This window comes from Carassius auratus, chromosome 46 (assembly GCF_003368295.1).
Source record: "Carassius auratus strain Wakin chromosome 46, ASM336829v1, whole genome shotgun sequence".
In the NCBI taxonomy this organism is placed as follows: Eukaryota; Metazoa; Chordata; class Actinopteri; order Cypriniformes; family Cyprinidae; genus Carassius; species Carassius auratus.
Window position 1 is genome coordinate 17,438,166 of NC_039288.1, and position 19,945 is coordinate 17,458,110.

The following is a 19,945-nucleotide window of genomic DNA, read 5'->3' on the forward strand; positions in this document are numbered from 1 at the left end:
AACTTTATTTTTGGGCAGGAAAAGTTCTGGATTTGATGTTTTGGAATGATGGCTTTCCTTGTTCTGATCAGAATGCGGCACATACTCTGGATTCTTATGGAATCTCATTCTGTAAACGAAAGTTCTCTCCCTGCTTTAGCCAATTTGTGTTCCTTTAAAGAATATCACAAAAAAGTAGTAGTGCATAGCTCTTTAAGGACATTCCTTGGTGGCACGCTGCCCTTTTTTCAGTCTCCCATTTGAATGATAGAGCATTTCAAGCGTGGAATAATAAGGATCTTTCCACATTTAATGACTTTGTACAAAGATGGTCACTTTTCCTCCTTTGACCATCTTCTTAGTAAATATCGTCTTACTTATTCTAGTGTTTTTCGTTATTTGCAAATTCGACATTATGCTCATCAGACTTTTTCTGACTATAGGATTCAGAAGGAAGAGCATTGTTTCTGTAATCGAGTGCGACAAGCCCCAGACTCTGTGCATATGGTTTCCCAATTAGTTTCCCTGTTCTCTACACAGGTTACTAAATCTTCTGATTATCTTAGGGTAGCCTGGGAAATGGAGGCAGAAATTTCGGTCTGAGATCTTGAAGAGAATACATAGCAGTTCCATCAATGCAAGACTTCAATTAATTCATTTTAAAATTGTACTCTGTTTTAAACCTTGAAAAAAAAAAAAAAAAAACATCGCCTGAAATTTCTTCTTGCATTGCACACAAAAGAACCACCGTATTTCAACGATTCTGGGTCGTTGGGTTTATTCAGACAGAATTATGTTAGCAACACATTTATAAATGGTGAAGAATGGGGTATAAAGCACAATGACAAGCGGACACATCACATTTAAAGAGTCTCTGTCTATGTCCCCAGGACAATCCGGCTGGAAGATGAAACACAGCGGCTGTAGCACACTGTAAAAGCAGTGGATTGTCCAACTAGGTCACATCAGGAAACAGGACGCTCCACAAGATCATCATTATTCTTCATCCTTCTGTTCATAATTGTGTTTTATGTGTTTCCAGAGTTTCTACAAAAAGAAAATACTCAACTGAATGACAGCACACAGGGTGAGCAAAACACATTGCATTACTACATGCATGGCACATCTGATTGTACAGACACTCCAGATAAAAAATAAATTAGCATTACAGTGTAATGGAATTAAACTGTTTATATTATAAAGACAACCTACATATATTTATATAACCATATATATACATCCTATACTTTCATCCCTATAAATATTTAGTTATTGTTAGCAAGTAGGCTGATCAAGGTCAGTCTATCGGTGGGTCATGAGGAAATCTACCGAAATCAGTCGAAAGATATCTTACCCCTCGATTAATGTTGTCAAACATCGCTTCTCCAGCCTGATCAAACACCCTCTCGAAGACCACAGCTCCCACCATGATGGTTATAGCGAAAGTTGATGTTCTTCTGAAGAGCAGATTGTAGACACTTCTCGCGAGCGCCATGATGGTTGACGAAGTCTTCCGGGAGATTGGGCGGAGCCATGAGCTGTCAATCAAATCCATCGACCGAATAATATACTAAAAGTATTTTTTTACTGTGTTTTTCTTTATTTATTTTTACGAAAACGTAAGCCTATTTTAACAGGTACAATTGTCTAATAAACATAATGGTTTATTAGTTAATATTCCCAACCCTAGTTTCCTCCGTGACCCGGTAGATTTTACCACGTGACCTCTGCGACTTCCTTTCTTGTGGCAGCCATCGAGAGAAATGGTGAGGACTTTACCGAAACCGAACAATCTGAATCAATCCTGTGTGTTATACGTGTTAGACGAACCCGAGAGAGAATTTAAACTACACCTCGACTTGTGCGCTAGAGTTTGAGCACGGTATTTGAATATTTATAATCTTGGATTAAAGTGAAATTTGAGTGAAGACGCGATGCATCGGTGGATGAAGTCCAGTAGTGCACTTTAGCCTGTTAGCGTAGCGGACAGCTTTAATTGTGGTTATGGATACATAAAGTTAATATTATGGAGTTGGTTTGGATATTGTGGCTTGCAGTAGTCAACAGCTGTCGAATAGAAGTGGAAGTTATATGTCTAGACTGAACGAGTTTGACAGACATGCGTTTCCAAAACATCAGAAACCACTGCTAGCTGTAGACAACTGATTCTGAAGTAAACCAAACTTAACTATGTTTTTGTAAGTTTTCGATAGCTGTGCATCGTTCCAGTAGTCTCTCAGTAATTATCTTTAATACACAAATGGTTTGATGTGATTCAAATGCTAATGAGTGATGTGTGTTTTGTAGGCAAAGATCAAGGCCAGAGACCTGCGCGGGAAGAAAAAGGAGGAGCTGCTGAAACAGCTGGAGGATCTGAAGGTGGAGCTCTCCCAGCTGCGCGTTGCCAAGGTTACCGGAGGAGCTGCATCCAAACTCTCCAAGATGTGAGTGATGGAGTCGGCTGTGTCTCGATAAGCTCACGAGCTCAGTAGTCAGGACACTGATGAGGGGAGTCCTTTCATTGCACTGGAGAGTCTGCTCCCTGAAAAATCCCACAATGCACTGCAAAAACTAGGGAGCATTTGTGCTCACTATGATCCATATCCGGATATTACATCATTTCTGATATGTGATTAATGATTTACAGGGTTAGTTCATCCAAAAATGAAAATGATGTCATTAATGACTCACCCTTGTTTCATTTCAAACCCTTAAGACCTCTGTTCGTTTTCGGAACACGGTTTAAGATATTTAAGATTTAGTCCAAGAGCTCTCAGTCCCTCCATTGAAAATCTATGTACGGTCTACTGTCTATGTCCAGAAAGGTAATAAAAAACATCTTCAAAGTAGTCCATGTGACATCGGAGGGTCAGTTAGAATTTGTTGAAGCATTGAAAATACATTTTGGTCCAAACATTGACTTTATTCAGCATTGTCTTCTCTTCCGGGTCTGTTGTGAGTGCGTTCACGATGCTGCTGGTGTTATCTTTGTTATTGGGCGCAACAGAAAACTTGTCAGTAGTGTTGTGACCCGGAAGAGAAGACAATGCTGAAGTCTGAATGCTAAAGTCATAATTTTTTGTTATTTTTGGACCAAAATGTATCTTACCTTTTTGGACATGTTTCACAGTGAAACATGTAACACTGTTTCAGTGGAGGGACTGAGAGCTCTCGGACTAAATCTAAAATATCTTAAACTGTGTTTCGAAGATGAACGGAGGTCTTACGGGTTTGGAACCACATGAGGGCGAGTTATTAATGACATAATTTTCATTTTGGATGAACTAACCCTTTAAACACATGCCTGTTTTTTAGTATTTCAGCAAAAACACATTGCTAGAAAGGTAATGATCACATCTAGTAAACAGTTATAATAAAAAAATTAATTAAATGTAGCAGAATGATGTTTAAAGAGAAAAATTTAGATTGGTCCTGCTTGTTGTTGATTACCAACTGTGGCATTCTACATTGAGTAATCACTGTCCTAATGTGCAGTGAGCCAGGGACCAAACCAGTGAGCAGATTGGTGTACATGATATACTGATTCACGAGCACAGGAGCTGATTGAGACGCACCCTTTACCAGTTTACAGAAGATCCAGATTATTGGAGACGTGTGCTGTTTAGGAGGAATAAGGATCTGGGGCCCTTCTGTGTTTCAATGTCAGCTTTAGTGTGATGGGAACACGTGTGTATTTTGTTTCTTTAGTGTAGTCTGATCCAAGGATGTTCAGTATACACATCACACACATTCTGCAGGTCGTAAAAAGGACTTAAAGTCTTAATTCACCTCTCTACAAGTTAATTTCCATATGTTTCTATGTTCTAGTGGTTGAGAGGAAAGTAGTTTTCAGTGTATCTTACATAAAACCTGCAGAACCCTGTGTGTGTCTGTTCCATTCATTGGAAACATGTTTTGAAATTGTTTGTGGCCGCATTTCTTTTGTGTTTCAGTCAAAAATGTTGTTCTGGGATTAATTGAAGATGAAGAATTAAGTGGAAAGCATCATTCTAATGATTGTTTCCTCTCTTTTCAGCCGCGTTGTCCGCAAGTCCATCGCCAGAGTCCTCACAGTTATCAACCAGACACAGAAGGAGAATCTGAGGAAGTTTTACAAGGTCAGTTTAATGCCAATGATCACCTAAATGCACACATGCTAAGATGCTCTTTCGCTGCAGGTAACACCTTTTTTTTTTTAGATGAGGTCAAACTTAAAGGTCAAGTGAAAGCCTGTTCAGTTTATCTTGGCAGCAGATACATTTAGAAGAGTTTGATTGATTTTAATGTGGAAGCTGTAATGGCCATCAGTCATTCCAGTGTTAAGATGACCTGATTTGTTATGAGAGCCGAACTACAGAGCGTCTGTTTAGACTCCAGCAAGACGATCACCCAGCACTCCTCCTGCTGAAGTGGAGCTAGTGTGAATATTCTCTTGCTAAAGAAACATGACGGTTCATGGCAGAGTCTTTAAATGATGCTCATCTGCTGTGAGCAGCCGACAGATCATTTATATCCTATCATTTAATGAACTTCAGCTGTAGTCTAATTGAAAAAGACAGGTTACTAGAGAACCAGATCTTTTTTTTTTTACACCTAGTCTTATATACACACATTTTATGTACATTTAAACGCTATACTTTCCATTATATTACCTTGCCATTTATTTTTACTGTTTGGTTCTTTGATCCCATTTCTAAATCCACTCTTGTGATATCTGTGTTTCTCAGAAGCACTCGTATGAATGGAAACTACAACTAATTATGTTCCCATTTGGTCCAATAGAAAATAAAAAAAATCCACAATAGCATTTCTATGATGTGATTGATTCCACTAATCAGCAGAGAGAGGTTTCCCTCACTTCCTCTGCCTTATTAGAAACGCTCAGTGCAGCATTAACTAGATTTCTGAAATGAAGTGCCAAGATTACTATAATGCAAAGTAGTGTTACAATTTTTAAAAATGCAAATATAAAAACAGATCTAAACGTGTAACAATAAAAAAAAAAATAGAAATATGCACTATAAGTGTTACTGGTTTTCTAGATTTAGATTTGTTGACTTTCTTTTAAAAGGCTCCATGTACTTTTACTCTGGAAGGTTCTACAGCTGATGTGTTGATTTAATGAAGGTTCGGTCTGATCAGTCTCCACACTTCCTGTTCTCCTCCAGCTGCTGCTTGTAATGTTCGTCTTGTAGTTTCTAACAGTCCTGCTCTCTTCATGTTCAGGGGAAGAAGTACAAGCCTTTGGACCTGAGGCCCAGGAAGACTCGTGCCATCCGTCGTCAGCTGACAAAACACGAGCAGAACCTGATGACCAAGAAGATGCAGAGGAAGTCCCGCCTCTACGGCATCCGCAAGTTCGCGGTCAAGGCTTGAAAGGCTGTACTGTTGTTTATCACTGAAAAAATAAACACCTCACCGTGGAATTAAGACGCCTGAGTCTGTGTGTCTCTGAAGCAGGAATAAGGTTTCTTGGGAAATATGATTGAAGTGATGATTGCATGTGGAACTTGTTTTTGACATCAGTTGGAACGTGATGCTTTTTCCCCCTGGAAGTCTCTGCATTACAGCTTTAAAAATGTTTGAGTTATTTAACCAAGAGTGAAACTAAAACATGTAAGAACACTTAAAAAAAAAATCGAAAACTACATTTTAGTTAACCTTTTCAAGGGTTGTCTATGGTTCATACAGACTGGAGTTAATTTTAATAAGATGTATGTGCAGATAATCTTAAAAATACTTAAGTTTAGCAATCCTCATTATGTTGACGTTATTTTGATTGTGGGGAAAAAACAGGTTTGTAAAATGCTTAGCATGATGGAAAAAGGGTTAACTTTGGATACTCTAAAAGAGCCAAAATCTGTCTTATATTTTTTAAGGGTTTATACATTGTGTTTTTAATACAAATGTAAAATACTTTCCAGATGTTAAGTCATTTTAAATATAGTTTACCTCTCACTTTATAACAATAATGTGAAAAAATCTTATAAAACAATGGTATATAATACAAAGTACAATATAAAAAATTACAATTAAATTTGATAACCTGTTTTCACACAGCCTTTATGGTTAATACATGAAATGTTTATATAATATAATATTGTATCATAGTATCATTAAAATCCTTCCATTGTCATCCACTTTGAGTTACTAATGCAGTATCAAAATAGTCTGTTTTGCTGCTTGATGTTGCAAACTGCTATTTATAATTTACATTTATTACCATAAACACTAGTTTACAGTAAAATATTAAATAATTGATCAGAAATATCACATATTGACAGATAACAGCTTAATTTTGCAAGGTGAAAAACAAGGTGATTACCTCCTAAACAGTACAAAAAATAAAAATGCATACAAACTGCCAACAATCACAAAACGATTCAATCCTTATGCACCCAAACTGAAAGTTATGACATTGTGATGCTCATCTCATAAACATGTTGATTCAGACGTGCAGAAGACCTCACTGCAGCCATTGATGTCTGTCTGTGAGTTTATAATCGCTGATTATCTGAGTAAAACAGAATGCAGTTCCACAGCTGCTTTCATTCACCGTTGGTCACGATGTCCTGGCCGTCCTCGTGGTCACTCTTTACTGTCCTGTTCTGTTCTGTTTAAACTCTCACTTCTCTCCTCTTCAACATCCAGCTGCTCAGAACCGCTGGTGAGAAGCTTCCCATCAGGAGTGAACACACAGCCGTATCCCGAGTCCTTGTGACCCTAAAACACATGCACACATGCCATGAAGCTTGTGAAGTGACCAAATATGTTACTAGTCAAAGGCTCTCAGTCACCTGCAGCCTCTTCAGACAGACTCCAGAGGTCACATCCCAGATCCTCACCTGATAAACAAACCAATCAATATCGAGCATTGCCACACATACTGTGTGAATAAGTGAGTGTGTTTTACCATGTCGCCTTCAGCGATGGATGCTAAAACCAGTCCGTCTCTGGAGAAAGCTAGACTCCTGACCCAAACACGCTCACAACCTCCCAACACAAACAGACACGCGTGATGCATCGGTGACCAAACACGCACTGTGCCGTCCCATGAGCCTGAGGCCTGAAACACACAGGACACATTCAGAAATATACTAGCATTCAAACGTTTATTTTTTATTTATTTTTTTATTATTTTTAAGTCTCTCTTGCTCACCAACAGTCAAATGTTGAAATATTATTATGGTAAAAAAAATAACATCTATTTGAATAATGGTTATTTTAAATTGTAATAATATTTTATACACGTGGCCATAAGGCTGCATAACTCCTTTCTATAAGTGCTGGGACATTTATGAGTAATGCATGTGCAATTTTTCTTGTGCAATGGAAATTTCAATTTATGTGCAAGAAGGGATTTTCATGTGCAATAAAATTTTTTATTATTATTGCTTATTTATCAATACTAGATTAGTGTGCTATATATACACTATAAAACTACTGTAATTAATTATCATGATCACATTGGATTAATTATACACAAGATTCTACTGACGCATTCTATTGCACCTAATTAATTTTACATTTGATCTAAACTACCGTTTTTATAGGTATAGTCTTTTATTATTATTTGTATGTCTCTATTCATTTTTAATTTATTGATGGGTATATATTTATTCATTTTTATCTTTCTTATTATTTATTTATTTATTATTTCTTTCTTTTTGAGAACAATTGCAACATGGAAAGCAATTTCCCCCTGGGATTAATAATGTTCTTTGTATTAAAATACAACCTCTGTGAGCAGAAGAGATTCTTTCAGGAGAAACATCTTTTTTTTTCTCACTCTCGATAAGAAATCAGCTTTGTGAGCTCACCAGCGTCCCACGGACAGAGAAACAGAGACAGGCCACGTTTCCCAGGTGCCCCTGTAATGTCACAGCCTCTTTTTCCTCAAGAAGTTTCCAGACTCTCACGGTCCGATCCCAGGAGCCCGTGGCCTGAACGACAGAGAGAGGAGGTGAAGCAGCTCATGCTGAACGGATCAAAACAAGATGATTCATACCACACTCTGTGAGTCTGATGAGAAGGCACTGCTCTGGACAGCTGCAGTGTGACCCCGCAGATCCTCCAGCATCTCACCGCTCTGAGACATCAAACAACACCACACACACATTACTGATGAGCTGCACCTGGTACTACAGAAACACTACACCATTTATGTCTTCAGTTCATTATTAAGGTTACTGATATGAAGAAAAAACTTAACTATAAGTATGAAAGTTCATCAGTATCCTCAAAATTATTTTTTGTGTTATGGATATGAATGATTCCTTGATTCTAAACCTCGATGGGGTTGCAAGAGGATGCTATGGGTTTTTTTCAATGTATTTTTTAAAGCTGTCAAAATGTGCTAGATATTAAATAATATGCTCAAAAATATTTAAACATTATTATTTTTTTCTACTCAGAAATAATTAATCAGTTATTATATATGTATGTGTTGCTTGTATATTTTTTATTATAATTTTATATTTTTAAAACCCATCATGTTATTCATATTATTTATACATATATACATTTATAAAATCATTTTTCAGATAATATTTTAATTTGTACCGGCTTTAAAAGAAGCAACAAAATATATTTTGAAAATAAATAAGAACATTACACACACACACACACACACACACACATATAAATATATACACACACACACACACACACACACACACACACACACACACATATATATATATATATATATATATATATATATATATATATATATATATATATATATATATATATATATATATATATATATATATATATATATATAAACTGTATATAAATAATATATAAAAGAGTAGATATTAAATATTTTATCATATGAAGAATAATATATGAAATATATAATAATATAAAATATAATAATTACTAAGTATAATAAATATATACATAATAAAAAATCAACATAATGAAAATAATATTTATTAGACGAAGTTTAATATATTAACAAATATGTCCAAATATAAACATTTAAAATTATATAAATATTTAAAATTATTACATCTTATAAACAACATTTTCTTTATAATATCATGCTTAATATTTTTCTCACACTAAAAATGGCTCAAAATCTAGATTTATTTCCTCTCTAAACATTGTTCTGAAAGGGAAGTGTTTGTTTTGTTTGGTTTGGTTGAAAGCAAATGTCCCCCATTTACGTTATTCTCTGCAGAAGTCTTTTTTTGAAAAGGGAAGTGTTTGTTTCAAACATTAGTTCCTGATCTGTAAAGTGACGTGTGTGTTTGTCACCTGAACCCTCCAGATGAGTACTCTGTTGTCCCATCCACCCGAAACCAGCCTCTGACCGTCCGGACTGAAGCTCACCGTCTCCACACTCCCGCTGTGAGCTGGCAAGCAGTAACATGTTAAACGAAGTAAAGTTTGACTGAAACGATGGTGATTATGAAACAGAACAAAGGTTGATGCTGATGAGATGTTGCTGCTGAAGCTGTGTATCATGTGATAGATCAGTATTTTGAGTTTATCAGTATTTGAGAGTACCTGTCAGTATGTGTGTGCATTCAGTGCTGGAGCGGCTCCAGATTCTGACCGTACGGTCGTGAGACGCACTCGCAAACAGCTGACCATCCGAAGAGAAAACACAGGATTTCACAGGACCTGCATGTTTATTTCAAAACAAATAATTAAACAGAAAATCTTGAACTTTGTGCCCACGTACAATAAATTCAATTCTACACTTCATACCCACATTGCACCGCTGGATGGACCCGTTAATGCTTGTGTATATTTTTGCTCTTTTGTAAGTGTTGTATTATAGTCTTTTGTTTTTAATCAGTTTTTCTGGATTCTGTGCTCTATGAATCTGTTGTGTTCTGGATTGCTTCTACTTATTTACCCCGAGCTTGGTTCTGGATTTAGTCTTTTCCCTGTTATTGAGCTCTGCTAATAAAATGATACTCCTTCACTATGATAGGCCTACACTTACTTTGATATTTATACATCAAAGGCATGTAAAAAAAATTACTCCAGTAAATATTTTATCAAGATAGGCTTATTTATTTATTTTTTATTTTCATCAATTCATGAAACACATTTTTGTGATAACATGCACTATATGAGGAAAGTATTAATGTACCAATAAACAACCAGGTTTTCCTGATTTTTTTTTTTTTTTAGGTGTTTAGTCCCAATTTGTGACTTTAATCATTTAGGTCTGATGTCATTTAGCAGCAACAGAACAGAAAATTCTTGCCCTGTGCATCTGATAAACTTCATACTTTCCAATCCTCCATATTTCATGTTTATGCATCCTATTTCCATTAAGATACTACTGTGTGAGTAATATATTGATATATTTTGTGAGTTAGGTAGCAAGTTTTTGCAGTCGACTTTCTTTTTTTTCTTCTTTTTTTTTTACCATTCACAACAAAACCCACCCAATTGCAATTCAAAACGAGCCCAATGGCATTGCTGGGCTAAATATCACATAGGGTCACCAGCGCGCCATTAAGTGTTAAAGAAGCCCAATTCGGTGGGAAAATCACGGACTTGGCAACACGCAGCAAACGCAGATGCACAGCTATCCACGTTAATTATTACGACTGCGATATATTTACCACAGTATTGATACATTTACCAATATATTTACCAGTCACTTAACGATACCTGAGTGTCCGCTGAATGTGGCCAGGTGTTTTGCACTGGTGGCGCTCCACAGGTACAGTCTGGCGTCATCACAGCACGTGAGCAGAACGTGACAGTCAGGTGAGAACGCGCAGCAGTTCACCTGAGACACGCACAGCCGACAACACAACATCCACCTAATCCATTATACATTATACACAATAGACAATTAAAAATATAAGCATTATTTTAATACACATAGAAGGAAAATTAAGAAGCCTGCAGACAAAATATCAGCTCGTACCTCTCCTTTGTGTCTGGAATAATACCTAATTTTGGACACGCTGAAGTCTGCTGAGGGATGGCGCCACATGTTTCCTTGTTCATGAGAAATCGCCATTTCAGAAATGTAATAACGAACCACACATGTTCAACAGAAGCATAGCTGCTGGTTAGTGATGCAGCTCAGATTTGTTTGGGTTTTGATTGTTTCTGTATCCAGAGTGACGCTCTCTAGACTTCTGAGGGCTGCGCCTGAGCTTTACTGGGATTTTTTTCCTGGTTTAGACAGTCATTAACTATAAAATTAACTATTAAGATTCTTTAACTAGCTCAGTGTGTATGCTCACCTGCCAGTTGCACTTTTTAAGCACTGCATTTAAGTGACTTGCTTAAAAATCACTCGTATATTTGTATAATTTGACCAAAATTACGTTGTAAAACATTTCTTAAAGGAATAATTCACACACAAAAATTAAAAAAATCTGTCATGAGTTTTCTTCATGTCATTTTAAACTTGTATGACTTTCTTTCTTTTGTAGAACACAAAAGAAAAGATTCTGAAGAATGTATGACAGCATAATCAAAACTCTTTTGGTTGCCACTGATATCAGTTGTATGAAAATAATAATAATAATTTCTTAAATCTCCTTTTTTTTTGTTCCGCAGCATAAATAGATCAATACAGATTTGAAATGACATGGGGTTGAGTCTATTAGTTGTATTACATTAAATGAAACATTATAATATACTTACATTATCATATAAAATATTATTAAGAAATTACATTAGCAATATGATTTAAGACAAGATGTTAATTGTTTCTAGGCTAAAGGAGAGAACTCTCTATGAATCCTCTCAGTAAGTTTGAGAATCCCAAACTTCAGAAATGTTCACATACTGTAAGGAATTTAGGCACCGTCCTGTTAAATGCATCATCTCTATGCATGTCTGTTCGTGTTGTGTGTGCAATATCTGTTTAAATACCAGTTCATGCTTGTGTAAACACACTCTGTGACCCTTCAGGAGTCCTCTTGTGTTAGTGTCACTTCTGAACACTACGTACTTTTCCCATAAAAATGTACATATTTTTGGGAAATCGCCCCCAGGCACAAATTTTCCACTGTTTCTGATGTACTCTGTTTGTAAAGAAGACATCTGTGCTCCAGTCTCACAGTTCGAGAGGGTAACTGACGCACTAGATCAGTAGGCTTTCTATCAAGATGTTTACTCTGAACAGCAGGGTGTTTAGTTGGTTTTTGCATGTTGATGTTTAATAGTTGTTTGCATGAATTTCACGCAGCTCGCTCGCAGCAGGAGATGTGTGTTAGTCATTTGTTGTGTCCTCATATGCAGGACACAATGACACCTTTCACCTTTACTGAATAAAAATCACTTTGCTAGAAACCCAGCAGTTTTAAAAACAAGATCTGAAGTCACCCATAGTTATGCATATGCTTTTTGGAGAGAGATAAAAAAAACTGTTTCTAGCTGTTTGGGGACAAAAAACAATCCTAAAATCATGCATTAAGATAACGATGTATCATCTTATCAACTTATAAAGGAATATTTCACTCAAAAATTACGAATAGTTGAAAATTTACCCTCCGGCAATCCAAAATGTAGATGAGTTTGTTTCTTCATCAGATTTGGAGAAATGTAGCATTACATCACTTGCTCGTCACCAGTGGATCCCCTACTGAATGGGTGCCGTCAGAATGAGAGCTGATAAACACAGTTGATAAAAACAGCTGATAAAAACGTCACAAAAATCTACAAGTAAACCACACCACTCCAGTCCATCAGTTAACGTCTTGTAAAAAGAAAAGCTGCATGTTTGTAAGAAAAAAAATCCATCAAGATCATTTTTTACATCAAACCGTTACTTCAGAATAAAACACATAATCACTTTTTTACAGTGAAAAAGACATTTGTCTGAATCAGGAGAGAAATACACAAATTAAGTATTGTTTACAAGTGAAAACAGTTCTTGGCAAATATATGGGTGGATTTTGAGAGGACAACAGTGGACTTCTTTAAGATGAAGTGTTATTATGGGTTATAGACTCATATTTTATCCCGAGTCGATGGTTTAGAGTTAAAATGTTTTTATGATGGTTAGTTTCTTATAAACATGTAGCTTTTTACTTCACGGGATGTTAATTAATGGACCGTATTCATGTGGATTATTGTAAAGTTTTTATCAGCTGTTTTTATCAACTGTTTATCAACTCTTATTCTGACGGCACCCATTCACTGCAGAGGATCCATTGGTCCTATAATGAGCAAACTTTTGGGTGAACTGTTCCTTTAAAAGAGAGCAGAAAATGCATCCCATCTCTTTTGTAGATAACGTCAAGCTATTTTGGTGCAATATTATGTGTATAAAAATATGTTTTACTCTAGCACAAAGTAGCACAATGTAAAATCTGTAAAAAGGTTTTATGGCTGCAATCAAATCAAAAGTGTGTGTGTGTGTGTGTGTGTGATTGTGTGCGCGCGCGGATATGTGTGGGTGTTTAAGAATGCATGTTTTGCTAGACTGGCCTACTTAAATTACATAGGTACGAGTTCATCATTTGTATAAACAGGAAATCATCTCTCATGTTTTATTATTCATATTTGATCTGATACTGTGTCATAGAGAACTCTTGCAGACTGCAACCAACAAATAAAGAGAACGCACTGGGTTGGATGGGAAGTGAAACACAGATGTCCAGATGGTGGCAGATTAAAAGTGTTTTATCTCTCACCTACAGGCATTTACTTTCCTTCAGAGAATGGTTAAACTTACAACAAGATATTTGTTTTAAAACGAACAGAAATTACTGATGGACCAACAGTTCTTACTTTTTTTTCTTCATTTCCAAGTATTATTTGGCCACCAAGTGAGCAATAAATAAATAAAAACCATGAATGTCACCTTTAAGAATTTAGGCGGATAAAGTATTGGACGATCAAGAAAAGAAGTAATTATGATGTCAAGGGCTGAAAGGGGTTCAAAAGAGGGGGCGATGATGATGTCATCTGTTTGGAACGTTCCCGCTATTCTCGAGAGAGAGAGAGGGAGTGAGAGAGAGAGAGAGTGAGAGAGAGAGTGAGAGAGAGAGAGAGAGAGTCGCAGTCAGCTCTTGCGTCTTTACGCCCTTTATTTTGGATTCCAGTCACAGATAAACCGTGTGGAGACTTGTCGTTTTGAACTGACCCTATTGGACGTGTTTCTCAGTCATGGGGAAAATTGTTCTTGTCGTTTTGATAACTTTAATTATTCTAAACGCGAACCAGGCTAAAGGTAAGCGAATTAATATGTTAAATGTGTTTAAATTTGTTTCATTTCAAACAGTTCATTCCTCTGTACTATAGCAAATTTCCTGTTGTAGCCTACCATCAGTGGTAAGAGAAACTGACAATTCAACACCATAACAAATACAGAATTATATCGGGAAGAAGCATTTTGCGCAAATAATTAAGCTGCTTTAGAAATGAATTAAATTGAGTGGATGTTTAGGCCTATTTTTTTATTCATAACTTGTTTCTCAGTGAAATAATTTCAGATTTGATCAACGTCAGTAAAACATTTGATAGTTTTGTTATTTTATAAATATTTATATTCTGTTAACAATTTTAAGCGGTAGGCTATAAGACACAACAGAAGGTCTTATTAAAATAGATAAATAAATACATTCATCAACTATCGTGAATAGGATCTTTTTTTCTTTGCTTTATTTATAATTTATAAAGAAACACTTTTAAAGACTATTCCTCTGAAAAATCTATAATCAAACAGATTTGATCAACTACAGTAAAACAGTAAAAGTAATAAAAACAGTAGAAACATATTTATTGTTTATATTTTGTGAATATTATATTAATGTGTTAATATTAAATATTCCAATTTTAAGTAGTATTAATCACAACAGAAGGTCTCTTTAAAAGTATATGAACATATTTAAGATGAAAAGATTTTTTATTTTTTTTCAAAAATGTTATGCAGTTCACTTAAATAATAGTTAATACATGTGAATATATTTATACACATAGTTTAAATATGATTTAAAATAGTTTGAGATGGATCATATACAATGTATACAAAACAACTAAATAACACTCAATTACAATATTTATGCAGTCCTATAAAGCATGCTGGGAACTAGAAACCCACAGCTCAACTTTCAAAGTTATCAAGACAATTTTATTAATTTTATTATAACTGCAACTAAAAATAAAAAATATTTCTTCTCCTTGACATTTAATTTTTATTTTAAACAGCTTTAATTTTTGCTGTGCAGTGATTCTTTATTTTAGTGAACCTCATCAATTTTACAGTGTGTGTTTTATAGTTTGCGCTTTATTGTTGTTAAACTTTTTGACTTGTTTTGTTTTGCATATTCTGTCAAGCACGTTGGTCGACTTTGGTTTTATTAAATGTGCTATAAATAAACATAGTATTGTATTGTATTGTATATATAAACCTATGTCTAACTTTCCTCTATGTCCACTTGCAGGAAAGAGCGATGGGAAGAGCAAACAAAACAGCACTGTCATCGCCAGCCCGAGGACCTTTCAAGGAGACGCCATCCCAATCATTGTACCTCCTCCTCCAAACGAAACAACAGACCCACAAACAAACATCCACCCATCCGCCGTTGATGTTGAAGTCAAGTTACGAAGCAACAACACGGCAAACTACCTCCAAGGACCTCTGAGTAATAGGTTCATCCCAGCCGTCTACATCATAGCCGTCGTTGTCGGCATTCCCGCAATATCGCCATCTTGGTTTCCGTTGGAACCAAAGTGCGGGCCATTTCATCGGCTATTTTGTACTGTAGCTTGGCAGCGTCCGACTTGCTGCTGTTGTTCAGCCTGCTGCTGAAGGTGCACTATCATCTCAGCGGAAACCATTGGATATTCGGCGAAACCGCTTGTCGTATCACAACCGCCTGTTTTTACGGAAACCTTTACTGCTCTGCTTTCACACTAGCATGCATTAGCATCAAACGCTACCTAGCTGTGGTTCATCCTTTCCTTTATAAGAGCTTGCCGAAGCGCTCAATGACCACATGGGGTTGTTTAACCGTCTGGATCGTATTTATCATCGCCCTTCTGCCGGAATTCCTAGTGAAACAAAGCTACCGCATCACAGATCTCGGAATAATCACATGCCACGACGTTCTCCCTGCTGGCTTAAGTAACTACCAATGGCTTATCTATTATAACTTAGGCTTGACCTGTGTAGGTTTTTTCCTGCCTCTAGTGGTGACAGTGACATGTTACACTTCTATCATCTGGCACCTGAACCGTTCACACCAAGACTGGGCTCTTTATATCAGAGCTAGCACGTTTAACTTCATTATCTTTGTTTTGTGCTTCGGCCCGAGCAGCTGCCTTCATTTCGTGCATTATATCATGCTTTCTATCGGCTTTACAGAGAGTCTTTACATCTACTTCAGTGTGGCAGTGTGTCTGTGTTGCTTGCATAGCGCTCTGGATCCGTATCTGTTCGTGCTCATGTCCAGGACTGTCGGAACCAAACGCTACTTCCTTACACGCAAAGGACATACGCTTAGCCTCTCTGCGTAAATCAATATGAAATGTGTAGAGTGCAACCCATTTAACTTCCCTAATCTTTGAAACTGGATTCAGTCAAATGTGATTTTCATGTTGACAATATTATTCTAAAAGGAGATTTCTAGAATCAAGGTTTTTTTTGGTTTCGATTTTTGTTTCTGAACCTCTTTGTTCTAGATTTAAAGTTTTTAATATGTGAAGTGCCACGAGGAGAACTAATAGTTCCAGTTTAAGCCAGAATCGGTTGGACAGGAGCAGGATCTTTATACTGAATGCAAATGGAGAGTCATTTGAATGGCCCTGAAAGAAAAGGATGTAATATACTGCCTGGACTGTGTGTTTTGAATGTTACATAAAGCCTTGTTGACCAAGGCAAGGTTTGTCTGTATAGGTTATCCTTATTTGTATAGAGAATTCAAATGTTGTACTATAATGCCTATATTTAAACTCGCATGATTTTAAAGCACAGCATTAATATAGTCATTAAAACAAATAAAACAAAAGTCGTGCCTGTCTTATATTTTGGTTCAATAACCTTTATCATGACAGATGTTCATATTAAATATGCAATCTTCCTGACGAAGGTCCAGTGGTTTTTCTCTTTATTTTTCTTTGGATTTGATTCATCATACAACATGCAAGATGGAGCGGAGCTTCTCTCTGACAACATCTCCAGGACACTTCGCTCCATGTGACTAGTAAGACAATTCTCAAATAACCATTATGATGAGTTTTGTTCTAACCGCTTAAATGCTAAAGGTACTTGCGCTGTAAAACCTATTAAGACTGTGTCTGTTCCCCGAATAGTGAGGTCAAAATATAAATATAATGTAGGATCTAGAAAAAATCTTATCGTAATTAAACCAGAAAAATGTAAAGTAAATGAACAAAAACAATTTTTAAAGTTTGGGCTCATAAATATTAGATCACTCGCACCAAAAGCAGTTATTGTAAATGAAATGATCACAGATAATAGTTTTGATTTACTCTGCTTGACTGAAACCTGACTAAAACCAAATGATTATTTTGGTCTAAATGAGTCTACTCCACCAAACTACTGTTATAAGCATGAGCCCCGTCAGACTGGTCGTGGCGGGGGTGTTGCAACACTATATAGTGATATTCTCAATGTTACCCAGAAAACAGGATACAGGTTTAACTCTTTTGAAATACTTCTGCTAAATGTTACTCTGTCAGACATGCAAAAGAAATCTAATGTATCTCTTGCTCTGGCTACTGTGTATAGACCACCAGGGCCGTATACAGAATTCCTGAAAAGAATTTGCAGATTTCCTCTCAGACCTTCTAGTTACAGTTGATAAGGCGCTAATCATGGGAGATTTTAATATTCACGTTGATAATGCAAATGATACATTAGGACTTGCGTTTACTGACCTAATAAACTCCTTTGGAGTCAAGCAAAATGTCACCGGGCCCACTCATCGTTTTAATCATACACTAGATTTAATTATATTGCATGGAATCGATCTTACTGCTATAGATATTGTACCTCAAAGTGATGATATTACAGACCATTTCCTTGTATCGTGCATGGTGCGTATAACTGATATTAACTATATGGCTCAGCGTTACCGTCTGGGCAGAACGTAGTCTGTTCCAGCCACCAAAGAAAGATTCACAAATAACCTGCCTGATCTATCTCAACTGCTAATTGTACCCAAAAATACACACGAATTAGACGAAATTACTGACAACATGGGCACTATTTTCTCTAATACATTAGAAGCTGTTGCCCAATCAAATTGAAAAAAGTTAGAGAAAAACGTACTGTACCATGGTATAACAGTAATACTCACTCTCTCAAGAAATTAACTCGTAGTCTTGAACGCAAATGGAGAAAAACTAACTTAGAAGTTTTTAGAATTGCATGGAAAAACAGTATGTCCAGCTATAGACAGGCTCTAAAAACTGCTAGGGCAGAGCATATACACAAACTCATTGAAAATAACCAAAACAATCCTAGGTTTTTATTTAGCACAGTGGCCAAGTTAACAAATTACCAGATGCCACCTGATTCAAATATTCCACCAACGTTAAATAGTAATGACTGTATGAATTTCTTCACTGATAAAATAGATAACATTAGAAATACAATAGCGAATGTAGATTCTACAGCGTCTAACACTTCAGTTTCATCCATCGCACCCAAAGATAAACTGCAGTGCTTTACAACCATAGGACAGGAAGAGCTAAATAAACTTATCACCGTATTTAAACCAACAACATGTTTATTAGATCCTGTACCCACTAAATTACTGAAAGAGCTGTTACCTGTAGCCGAAGAACCGCTTCTCAATATCATAAACTCGTCGTTAACTTTAGGACACGTCCCAAAACCATTCAAGCTGGCGGTTATCAAGCCTCTTATTAAGAAACCAAAACTAGATCCTAGTGTACTGGCAAATTATAGGCCTATTTCAAATCTTCCATTTATGTCTAAAATTTTAGAGAAAGTTGTGTCTGCTCAATTGAGCACCTTCCTGCATAAAAATTATCTATATGAAGAATTTCAGTCAGGTTTTAGGACCCACCATAGCACAGAAACTGCACTTGTTAAAATTACAAATGACCTGCTCCTTTCGTCAGACCAAGGCTGCATCTCATTTCTAGTCTTACTTGATCTAAGTGCTGCGTTCGACACCATAGATCATGACATACTCATAGATCGATTACAAAACTATACAGGTATTCAAGGGCAGGCTCTAAGATGGTTTAGATCCTACCTGTCCGATCGCTACCATTTTGTTTACTTAAATGGGGAGTCATCTCATTTATCATCAGTAAAATATGGAGTGCCACAAGGATCCGTCCTAGGTCCCCTTCTATTTTCAATATATATGTTGCCCCTTGGTAATATTAATAGAAAATACGGAATTAGCTTCCACTGTTATGCTGATGATACTCAGCTATATATCTCAACGAGACCAGATGAAACTTCCCAATTATCTAAGCTAACAGAGTGTGTTAAAAATGTAAAAGATTGGATGACACACAATTTTCTCCAATTAAATTCGGATAAGACAGAGATACTAATTATTGGACCAAAAAACACTACACAGAATCTTGTAGATTACAATCTGCAACTAGCCGGATGTACTGTTACTTCCTCTACAGTCAGAAATCTGGGTGTTATATTAGACAGCAATTTGTCTTTTGAAAATCATATTTCCAATGTTACAAAAACTGCATTCTTCCATCTTAGAAACATTGCCAAGCTACGAAACATGTTTTTATCTGTTTCTGATGCAGAAAAGCTAGTTCATGCATTCATGACCTCTAGACTGGACTATTGTAATGCACTTCTAGGTGGTTGTCCTGCTTCTTCAATAAACAAGCTACAGGTAGTCCAAAATGCAGCAGCTAGAGTCCTTATGAGGTCAAGAAAATATGATCATATTACCCCAATTTTACAGTCTCTGCACTGGCTACCTACAAATTATCATTACTTACCTATAAGGCCCTAAATGGTTTAGCTCCTGCGTACCTAACTAGCCTTCTA

The 19,945-nt window shown here is 36.3% G+C and overlaps 4 protein-coding genes across 5 annotated transcripts; 2 read left to right on the forward strand and 2 right to left on the reverse strand.

Moving 5' to 3' along the window:
• Nucleotides 1–731: 731 nt before the first annotated feature.
• LOC113064419 (cytochrome b-c1 complex subunit 9-like) lies at nt 732–1,509 on the reverse strand. The gene is made up of 2 exons (XM_026235251.1): nt 1,334–1,509; nt 732–1,026 (listed from the first exon to the last, which is right to left on the reverse strand). Exons 1-2 carry the CDS (start codon nt 1,472–1,474, stop codon nt 976–978), a joined length of 192 nt encoding a protein of 63 aa, XP_026091036.1. The 5' UTR covers nt 1,475–1,509; the 3' UTR covers nt 732–975.
• A 144-nt stretch (nt 1,510–1,653) lies between these two features.
• LOC113064418 (60S ribosomal protein L35-like) lies at nt 1,654–5,409 on the forward strand. The gene is made up of 4 exons (XM_026235250.1): nt 1,654–1,745; nt 2,287–2,423; nt 4,016–4,097; nt 5,206–5,409. The coding sequence occupies exons 1-4, from the start codon at nt 1,743–1,745 to the stop codon at nt 5,353–5,355; spliced, it is 372 nt and encodes a 123-aa protein (XP_026091035.1). The 5' UTR covers nt 1,654–1,742; the 3' UTR covers nt 5,356–5,409.
• Nucleotides 5,282–11,808, reverse strand: LOC113064417 (WD repeat-containing protein 38). 2 transcript variants are annotated; one of them, XM_026235249.1, is made up of 10 exons: nt 11,759–11,808; nt 10,883–10,956; nt 10,621–10,741; nt 9,496–9,612; nt 9,244–9,341; nt 7,988–8,068; nt 7,800–7,922; nt 6,893–7,045; nt 6,777–6,824; nt 5,282–6,702 (listed from the first exon to the last, which is right to left on the reverse strand). In XM_026235249.1, the coding sequence occupies exons 2-10, from the start codon at nt 10,949–10,951 to the stop codon at nt 6,568–6,570; spliced, it is 945 nt and encodes a 314-aa protein (XP_026091034.1). In that variant the 5' UTR covers nt 10,952–10,956; nt 11,759–11,808; the 3' UTR covers nt 5,282–6,567. The 2 variants fall into 2 exon arrangements, with proteins under 2 accessions (XP_026091034.1, XP_026091033.1); XM_026235248.1 differs by lacking the exon at nt 11,759–11,808 and having other exon boundaries at nt 10,883–11,129.
• Nucleotides 11,809–15,331: 3,523 nt separating this feature from the next.
• Nucleotides 15,332–16,923, forward strand: LOC113063700 (proteinase-activated receptor 3-like). The gene is given in 2 exon segments (XM_026234030.1): nt 15,332–15,614; nt 15,617–16,923. Coding segments are annotated over 2 exon segments (1,104 nt in total). The 3' UTR covers nt 16,438–16,923.
• The last annotated feature ends 3,022 nt before the right edge of the window (nt 16,924–19,945 follow it).

What these genes read in the sequence shown, in the direction of transcription:
- LOC113064419 (XM_026235251.1), bottom strand. Translation starts at nt 1,474, where the DNA reads ATGGCGCTCGCGAGAAGTGTCTACAATCTGCTCTTCAGAAGAACATCA. An exon ending in TTGACAACATTAATCGAGGG is followed by an intron (nt 1,027 to 1,333) that starts GTAAGATATCTT and finishes TTCTTTTTGTAG; the next exon opens with AAACTCTGGAAACACATAAA.
- LOC113064418 (XM_026235250.1), top strand. An exon ending in GCATCCAAACTCTCCAAGAT is followed by an intron (nt 2,424 to 4,015) that starts GTGAGTGATGGA and finishes CTCTCTTTTCAG; the next exon opens with CCGCGTTGTCCGCAAGTCCA. An exon ending in ATCTGAGGAAGTTTTACAAG is followed by an intron (nt 4,098 to 5,205) that starts GTCAGTTTAATG and finishes CTTCATGTTCAG; the next exon opens with GGGAAGAAGTACAAGCCTTT.
- LOC113064417 (XM_026235248.1), bottom strand. Translation starts at nt 10,978, where the DNA reads ATGGCGATTTCTCATGAACAAGGAAACATGTGGCGCCATCCCTCAGCA. An exon ending in ATTCCAGACACAAAGGAGAG is followed by an intron (nt 10,742 to 10,882) that starts GTACGAGCTGAT and finishes TGCGTGTCTCAG; the next exon opens with GTGAACTGCTGCGCGTTCTC. An exon ending in TCTGTCTGAAGAGGCTGCAG is followed by an intron (nt 6,703 to 6,776) that starts GTGACTGAGAGC and finishes CATGTGTTTTAG; the next exon opens with GGTCACAAGGACTCGGGATA.